At 37.3% G+C, this 9,963-nt stretch overlaps 1 protein-coding gene across 1 annotated transcript; it reads right to left on the reverse strand.

Moving 5' to 3' along the window:
* Nucleotides 1–3,919: 3,919 nt before the first annotated feature.
* LOC121154234 (olfactory receptor 149) lies at nucleotides 3,920–4,861 on the reverse strand. Its single transcript, XM_040977188.1, has one exon. The coding sequence runs from the start codon at nucleotides 4,859–4,861 to the stop codon at nucleotides 3,920–3,922; it is 942 nt and encodes a 313-aa protein (XP_040833122.1).
* Between the last annotated feature and the right edge of the window lie 5,102 nt (nucleotides 4,862–9,963).

A 9,963-nucleotide genomic window follows, 5' to 3' on the forward strand; every position in this document is an offset into this window, starting at 1 on the left:
AGAAGGGGAGAGATAAGGGGAGAAGTCACACCTAACCTCCCAACAGCCTCAATACCAGGGGTTGAGAAACAGCCACCCAATTTCATCCCAGGGTTCCTGGTGTGGAACATGCTTCAGGGGTTCTTCTCAAGTGGATTTAATAGTTCTGAAATGCTGTTGACCTCGTCACTCCAAGGATGAGGAAATCTTTCCAAGGTCCATTGGCTGACATAGTCTGCCTTAGAGTCTCCATTCACCCAGATATTTGCTGTCAAAACTTGGCTAGGGTGGTTGATCAATTTGTTCTGCTCTTCTTCCTGTATGTACTCTCCAGAGCCAAATGAACTGTCAAATTCTCTTTGTGCATCAGAGCATGCTGTCCACTGCTAAATCTTTTCCACTGAGGAGACCCAATTCTGACACATGCATTCTGTAGTAAAAGCACAGATCCTAGTTTCCCCCATTGTTGGAGTTTTGAGTCCAGTAGTTCATTTGTGGGAACATTGGGTAAACACTTGAAGGCACTTATCTGTCAAAGTGTTGGGTATGACTCCAAAAGCACCAGCACAAAAGGCAAATACAGAAAAATGAGAGAAAATAACAGAACTATTTGCCTGACAAAGGAATAATATCTACAATACACAAGGAGCTCAACAGCCAAAGCAAAGCTAAATAACATGACTTTAAAAAATTGGCAGAGTAGGCACTGTTTAACCTTGTGGTAAAGAGGCTGTCATCCCGTATCAGAGCACCTGGACTGCACACCCTGCGAGGCAGTGCTGAGAGATAACTTAGCAATTATCTATCTCTGCCTATGGCCCAGCCGTGTACACTACAATAATTCAGGAACTAAACCAGCAGATGAAACAAAGCATCTTTGAATGAATGAATTCGTTTAATTGTTTCTTTAATCTCCTTTAACATGACACAGGATGAATTATTTTCCCTTCATTTTACAAGTCTAAATTTTATGTATTTCATTAAACATTTGCTGTATTTTATTTTGATAATATTATATATGTCTCCCCTAGCTAGATATGAGTTTCTTAATAGAACTCACAGATGTTTGCAACTCTAGTATTTAACATAGATTCTGTTGTATTGAAAAAGCAATGGGAAACCATTAGATTTGTTAAATAAGCCATTCCCAAAAAGACAAATACCACGTTTTCTCTGATATGTAGTGGTTAAAATAGAACACAAAATATGTGTAGGAATGAAATGGAAATTGTATGATTTGGTTGTTGTTTTTAGTCCTTTTTTATACTCTCGTGGAAATGTGGTCGTTCTGTTTTTCACATGTTGAATAATACACTTAGTGGTGTATTAAGCCTGTTAATGTAAAGTGGATTGACACTGTTTTTGCAAGACTTAAAAAAAAAATAGAGAAAAGGAGAAAGGAGAAGATTGAGGAAGGGAAAGAAAGTAAGGTGAACATAGCTATTTCCTTAAAATTATACTTATGAAATACATGAAATTTATATTATTATACTGTTTTAAAAAATAAATACACAGAGTGGCATCTTCAAAAAATGGACAAGAAGGAGGGATGGGAGTGCTTCTGGGTGAGCAGAATCAGCGGTAGCACTGAATAGACCTTTATTCTAGCAGTTACAAGGCTCACATTGCACATGAAAGCATCTGGTTTTTGATTCCCAATTCTAGCATATTGTTAATGCAACCCTGAGAGACAGCTATGATCACTTCAATGATTGGATTCGTGGATTGCATTCTCATTTCTCTCTCTCTTTTTTTCTTTTTTTTCTGACCTAGCCCTGATCTACCCACTGTGGACATTTGGGCAGTGAACCGGTGTATTTAAGTTCTCTTTGTACTTCTCCCAGCTTATCAAAAAAAGAATTTTAAAAGCTGAAAATAAATGTTCATAAACTCATATTGTATGATATCATGCTTGATGATAGTGAATTAATTAATTTAACACTATATGATGACATCTATATCAATAATTTCAGTGAAAAAAAAAAACAAATTCCTAGAGTATTAAATTCACATAAAGTTCAAAACTTTACAAGACTGTGTCTAGGGACACAAACATGATATAAAACTCCAATATGATATTTAAGGACACAAAGATGAAGAAACATTCCAAGGAAAACAAGAGAATGATAAACATTACTATGGAGAATAGGATGATGCAGAGTCAGGCCAGTGTCTACAGAGAACCTTGAGGAAATCACTGTTACTCGTCCTAAAACTCGGTAGAAAGACACAGACGTGTGCTACATCATAGCTGTTCATATTTGACCTGTGCTTATTAACACTAATTTACAATTATTCAATAGTCAACAATTGTATCGACATAAAGGGAACATATTTAATGCATTTTACATATACAATGTTAAGCCCATAATGATACTTCCCACCCTCCCTCCTTCATTGCTTTCTTTCCTACAATTTTTGTAATAAGAAACTTTTAATGTATAGACACTGATGTAGTCTACTAAAGGGAGACTTGAAGAAGCAGGAAATATGAGGACTCCTTTTTCACAGGAGTACAAACAAGGGGTGTAACTAATCATCAAAATTCAATATGTCAATTTCACTTTATACATTGCATGTTGTAGTACTTTATTTGTTAGCTACCACAAATCAAAGAAAACATGTGTTGGTCTATTAGGATGTGGCTTGTTTCACCAAGCACAGCGATTTCATTTGCATCCATTTTGTCACAAAAGACAGGGTTTCATTCTTTCTGTAGGGTAAACTGCATTTCATCATATGCATACACTATTAAGAACCATCCAACAGAATAATGAAGGATAGATTTTTGATGTGTCATTTCCTATAGGATATTGTTGAAGCAAGAACTATGTGAGGAGCAGATAATTGTCAAAGCAGTTGGGGTGACTGGGTTCAAGCCAAAGCTTTACTTCCTGTGACAGCTTCCTGCTAATGCCACCTCCAAGGCAGCTGCTGACAGTTCAAGGAGTTGGTCCCTGCCAATGACTCAGAAAACTTTAAATTCTAGGCTCTTGATTTCAGCCTGGTTTATTCCTAAATATTGAGACAATTAAAACAATTAAAATAATTTTCAACAGCATCATTCAAATAAAATAGTGAAATATAGTCTATTTTTAAATTTAACATTTTAATAGTTTTGTTTATATTTTTACTACTAAAAACAGATTAATGAATCTCATAGATACACTTCTAAGTATTCAAAATGTTCATCACACACAAACTGATACATGGTTTAGCAAAATGCAAATCGCAAAGCAAGACAGTCTTTTGTTTAAAATATACAGATTTAGGGGCTGGTTGTGCTGGCCTAGGGGCCAAATTCTTGCCCAGCGCACATCGGGATCCCATAGGGGCACCAACTCATGTCCCAGCTGCTCTACTTCCTATTCAGCTCTTTTCTTGTGGCCTGGGAAAGTAGTCAAGGAGGGCTCAAAGCCTTAGAATCCCACACCAGTGTGGAAATCCTGGAAGAAGCTCAAAACTCCTGGCTCCTGGCTCTTGGCTTTGGATCAGCTCAGGTTTGTTCATTGCAGCCACTTGGAATGAACCAGCACACGGAAGATCATTCTCTGTCTCTCCCTCTCTTTGTAAATCTGCCTTTCCAATTAAAATATATAAAATCTTAAAAAAAAGCATTGAGGACATAAAGGAAGACCCATGAAATAAAGAAGGAGAAGTAGAAGTAGGTGATACGGGTTATTTTCCCTGCTGCAAAGAGCTCCCTGCTTTCTTCATGAACATTATAATGATCTCAGTGGGCTTAGATGCCAAAGTCAGAAGAGCAGCCCCAAAGTCTTCATTCTGTCATTCACTTTATGTGTCTGTCTTTTAAAAGTCACTTGCATTCTCTCATTTGTGTCCCTACACTGAAAAAGAGAATTTTTTTTGGTATGCAAACTAAAGAACATTTTCAGAGTCAAATAAAAATGCCTTGCAAGCTCTGAAGTGTGGTGAGCATCTACAACTGCTCAGGAAGAAAGCCCAGCTGATGCAGGATCTTCCTCAAGGAGGATTTCACCTCCTTATTCCTGAGGCTGTAGATCAAGGGGTTCAGCATGGGGGTGAGCAGATTATTCAGTACCTGAACAGTTGCATCCAGCCAGGGACTCGGAGTTGGCCTTAGGTAAATGAGGACCACTGGCATGTAAAAAAGCAGGATAGCAGTGAGGTGAGCACTGCATGTGGAGAAGGCACGGCGTCGACCTTCAGCAGAGCGAATCTGCAGGATGGAGTAGACAATACGACTGTAGGATGTAAGGATGAGAAGGAAGCAGCTGAGGGGCATGAGGCCCACGCTGATGAACCCTACCATCTCCAGGGACGACGTGTCTGCACAAGCCAGCTTCAACATCACTGGGATATCACAGAAGTAATAGTCCACATCATTGGGGCCACAATAGGGTAATTGGAAAGTCAGAGTGGTTAGAAAGGTGGCCTGAATACAGCCAAACAAGGAGGTCCCCATGGCCAGGATGGCACACACTCTGTGGCTCATGATGATGGTGTAGCGTAGAGGGTAACATATGGCAACAAAACGGTCATAGGCCATCACCGTGTACAGGAAACACTCAGTGCAGCCCAGGAAGTGGTAGAAGAAGAGCTGGGACACACAGCCTGCATAGGAGATGGTCCGGCTGTTCCCTGAGAGATAGAACAGCATCTTGGGAGAACTCACAGAAGGGAAAAATATATCAAAAATTGACAGCTTGCATAGGAAAAAGTACATAGGCGTGTGAAGCTGAGTAGAGGAAACAATGGCTAGTAGAATGAGCAGGTTCCCCAAAAGGGTAAAGATATAGAAGGACAAAAACAAGACAAAGAGCATGGTCTCCAGACCTTCTGTGTGTGGGATGCCCAGCAGGATAAATTCAGTAACTACTGAGATGTTCCGTACAGCCATGAGACTGTCAGACCTTACAAGGAACCTAAGACACAAAGTAGGAGCCCAACATCACATTGCCAAACTTTTATGCTGATGAATACTTTAGCAGGTTTTTTTTTTTAAACAAACAGCAACCTCATTTATGAGTGAAAGAGCAAAAAACATACATGTATCAGGACGTAAAATGCCTATTTTTGAGGCATAGTGTCTCCAGTTCCTGGAAGGAGTGCTTTGCAGATACGGGTGGTTGTCCTGTATGACATGTCCTCGGGTTACATTAGAAATCCTTTTCCCATGGGTTTATTCTCATTGAGTATATTTATGTTTGAAGGTCCATGATGTGTTTGAGTGACAAACTCCCACTGTCTGTTACCCACTAAAGAGTAAGACAAAAATGTATAAAAAATTTAGACATGTTTTATAAATTTTGACTTTGGTACTTATTTGCCACACCAGATAAAACAATTCATACAATGAATTTAATAGAGATTTTCATCACCATTAAGTTGGAAATCACAATTGTTACAATATCAACATCAGTATCAAAACTATTCCAGTATTCTAGTAGTGCATATGAAGTATCAAGGCAACTGGCAAAACCAGCAATTAGAGGTTTTCTTTTTTTGCATACAAGAAAATGTACAAATTAACATGTTAGCACATTTCTTTAGTCATGTATAAATTTTCATCCTTCTAATATTTTATTACTTATTTTTCGCTCTTAAAATTTTGTAGAGAACAGATTTCCTGAATTTGATAGACATAATTTCAATGATACAACCATACTTCCTTTCCACTTGCTCTCCCTCCTGTAATCCTCCTTCCTTCCCTTTTTTTACCTTTAGAGTTCTATTACTGTAATTTCAGTTTACTTTATACTCACAGGCTTAATGCTTTATTTTATACATTTTCAAGATATTCTTTTTTCTTTTCAGAGAAATTTTTAGTACCTTTCAATTTTATTGGTATTCTGCAGGTAATTCTAGATGAGTTTTATTAAATAGCTTTATTGAATAGATGTCTGTCAATACTTGGACGTTCTAAGATCCCCAACTCTATGAAGTGATGCTGCTGATTGTTTTGGTTCTTAAAGAAACTCTAAAATATTAACCAAAAGAAATAGTGGTAGTAATGAAATTCTTAAGATGGAGCAAGAACTGCAATAACTGAGCTACAAAAATAGCAAAGAACAGCCCTAACAAGGTAACCCTTGCAAACTAAGAACATCAAAAGGCACTTAGCAAATACTGAAAGCTGTTTCTCTCATTATTCACACAGTAGTAACAATCCTACAGGCACACACATACACACATACACACACACTCACACACATCCATTCTCCTTTAATGAGTACTTACTGTGTTCCAAGAACTTGAGTCAGTATTTTTAAAATATGAATTATTTTGTATTTGATCTGTAAAGGAAAAAAATACTATTTCCTTCTATACATTAGAAAATAAACAGGCTGTCCAAGGTTACACAACTTAGTGCAGAACAAATCTATCTGATTCCACCTTTCTGCTTTTAACCGCTAAGAAAATCTGTCCCCTTTTTAGCCATTGCATAAGACAATCTATTCCACCACTGGGCAATGGCAAATCTCAAAGCAAGTTCACAGCAGTTCTTTATGATTAAGTGTAAAAAAGTTTCATGCACTACTTCTTTCCAATTATTACATTTCTTGACTTTAAATCACATTTGGTCAATATCTCATTTACTTTGAGAAGTCCTATAACGGGTCCTTTCCATTCATTTAACAGTCAACAAGACCCCATATACATTCCAGTCTGCCAGCTTTCGGTTTATAGAATCCCCTTCAACATCAGAAATCTCTCTTGGAATTATGTCTAACAAGAACGATCTCACAACACCTACAATTGGGCAGAAGTAAAGACAATGACGAAAGCAGTGATATTTGGGGGAGACGGACTTCTGACAGCCTGTTACTGATTCCAGCCACAACTGGACAGTCTCTGAGCGAGTCATTCCTGAGAGACCTGCACCAAGCCCTAGTTCATCCTCGGCCCACACATGTCTTTGTTCCTTGTCTGCTTGGAGGCACTAAGATGCCCTGTGTCTGTGGGATCCCATTTTTAAATTCCTTTCAGGAAAAAAGAAGAGTCCCAAAAACCAGGGAAGGCCCTCAGTTGTGGGTCAATCAGTGGGTAGGGAATAGAGGTTAACAGACCATGCAGAAATTGGAATATACACACCTCATTGCTGGGGACATAGCCAGCGGTTCCTAAGCAAGAGGACCTCGTATTTATTGTTTCTGAGCAGAGCGGGTGTGTGCCAGCCAGAGGAGATTCACTGTCCCCAGAATGGAGTCCCATAAGGCCTGTAAAATGCAGGCCTGCACCACACTTACTCTCTGGATTTCTCTGAGGAGAGTATTTTCTTTTTTGCTAGTTTGTTTCTTCTTTTTTAAAGCCCTGTTGAGACCCAATTTTAGCTCTGAGGAAGCAATTAGCTATTCATTATGCAGTCGTGGAATAATAGCAATGTTGTCATCAGAAAGATGTGCTATAAAATAACAAATATGTTCCGTCTAGATTGTGCTCTGGTAAAACAGATTCAAAGCTCTCTGTTTTTGTTTGCTTTGACATATATGCAGTCAAGCCTTATATTTATATTCATAAAGATCAAATGTATGTATACTTATTTTGGTCTTTATGAATATAAATACATATATATGATATTATGATAGATGCAAATATATATGATATATATGCACATCTATGATCTAAAACAGTTTTCTAAAAATGAATAATTAATATTGTTAATTCATCCTAAGAAGCTTATGAAGTAGGTGATATCATTTGACAAACATAAAAGCAGTTTAAATAATTTCAATATTAGACAAATACATTGAAACCCAATTCCAAAGTGTATGGGATTAGAACTGGCACCAATATAGGATCCAGGGCGTGCAAGGTGAGGACTTTAACTACTATGCTATCATGCCGGGCCCTTTATCATGCTTTTTTTAAAAACTGGATTTGTGTTGAGCTTTCTGTATTTTCTTTCAATTCTTACCGTGAAACGTTTCTCCATTCTTTGATTTTTTATGATTTAAAACATTTTTATTATTTTTTTCCATGATAAATTTCTCTTCCCTTTTCTCCTGCTGTTTTCCCACCACCTGCTGTTTTCCCCCATAGCATTGCAATGATATAGTCCCTTAGTAAAAGTTTCAAGATTAACATTCTGCTGTTTAAGTGCATCATGGCATTGCAGGTATGGACAAAGGTAGGAAATTAAGAACTTTCTCTATTTTTGTTTAGAAAACATGGTTTCAAAAATAAATTACTTCACCATGGTAAATGTTAATTAATGGAGCCATATCACATTCAGAGACTCCCTTTGAAAGAGTCTTTTTGGGTTATGAAGTAAAACAAGTTCTTCACTAATTCTGATTTTCAAATACTCATTCCAAATTAATAGCATCTAACATGCACAGTTGCCCTAGTTTTCTAATATAAATGCAGATTGCTTTAGCTAATAAACAAGAAATGCACTAAGGTACTTGTCCTGAACTCATTTTACACGTAAGGACATTGGACCTCAAGGCAATTACTGCTTTTCTAAAGATAGATTACAGAAAAGACCAGGCATTCCAAGAATAGTGCATGTTCCACTAGCTCATCAACACTTATGTGAATGACTGCATTAAGACAGCAGCTTCACTGCATGAGAGGAGAGTTATTAAAAGAATCATTAAAGAGATTTGGAGAAGTCATCTGTATTCCCTTCCTCCCCATGGATATTACTGTCTTCATCTAGTATTCCCTGATTAGTTTACAACCTCGAGAGAAGCCTTATGAGAGAAGCTCATAATGTATTTCTCATGATATTAGTTCCATCAGACAGTCTGACATAGTATGCCTTAAGAGAGATCTTTTGCCATGGCAAAATTTTTGTGAAGATTTGCTTTATATTTTCATCATCCATGTTTCACTGAGGCTAACAGGCTGCCTCATGCAATTCCCTTTCCTCTAGAATTTGAATTTAATCACTGAGATGTTTCAGAAACAACTTGGTTCTCCACCAATAACTCATCAGAGCTTTCTGATTATAAATGTTATCTCTAAGCCTGGATATTCTTGATCTAGTGACAGATAGGGTCTGTCGATTTGGCATAACTGGGGTCTGAGGTGAATTACCAATCAAGAAGTTCCTTTGTTTACCTATAATAAGTCTGCTTTTTCTTCGATAATTCTGTATGATCCTTGCCTATTTTCTTGCTGGCCTATGTTCTTCCTACTATTAATATGATGAACTCTTTAGTTAGTGGAGTGAACAAGCCCTTAAACATAATGTAAATTAAAAATATTATTTCGAAACTACTGATATTTTTGAAGTCACTTCATTTGCTGCCACAGTGGCATAATCACTAAGCCTTTACCTACTGGGCTTGTATGTCATATGGGTTCTATTTCTACTCCAGGATGCTTCATTTCAAACAGAACTTCTTGTTTATGGCCTTGGAAATCAGAAGAGAATCTGTCATATGCTTGGGCCCCTGCACCCATGTGGGAGACCTGGAAGAATTTCTTATTTTCTGACTTCAGATCAGCCTAGCTCTGGCCATTAAGGCCATATCTTTCACTCTTTTTCTTTCTGTATTTTCAACAAATTTTAAAAATAAGTAAATATTTTTAAAAATAAAAATAAAAGTCACTTCTCATTCAGAGCCCATACAGATAAGCAGTTATTTCACGTGATTTTGTCTTTCTCTTTTTATCACATTATCTTGATATCTGAATGCTGGTGCAGTCCAGAATTCAGTACTCAAAATTCTTACCATCATAAACAGTCTAATGATGTCCTCCCGCACTGACAAAATTTAAAATTTTACTCACACTCATGCATTTACATTTTTAGCCAAAATTTTTGCTATGAAATTCAGAATTATGTCTCCAACATTTTACTGATGTCCACATAGTTGCTTATCATGCAACTTGAACTTCCTGTAACCAAAAAGGAACTTCTGAATATCCCTCCTAAACACCTTTTCCTCCCTGAGCCATCTCTAGACCATTAAATAGTAATTGGAATAGTCCGGTTGTTCATGCCAAAAAGTCAATGAGTATGAAGAAAGGACATCGGATAGTCAGTGA

The sequence above is a fragment of the Ochotona curzoniae genome, unplaced genomic scaffold (assembly GCF_017591425.1).
Source record: "Ochotona curzoniae isolate NIBS_2020 unplaced genomic scaffold, NIBS_Ocur_1.0 contig_2723, whole genome shotgun sequence".
In the NCBI taxonomy this organism is placed as follows: domain Eukaryota; kingdom Metazoa; phylum Chordata; class Mammalia; order Lagomorpha; family Ochotonidae; genus Ochotona; species Ochotona curzoniae.

Coding starts and splice junctions, on each gene's coding strand:
- LOC121154234 (XM_040977188.1), bottom strand. CDS start 4,861: ATGGCTGTACGGAACATCTCAGTAGTTACTGAATTTATCCTGCTGGGC.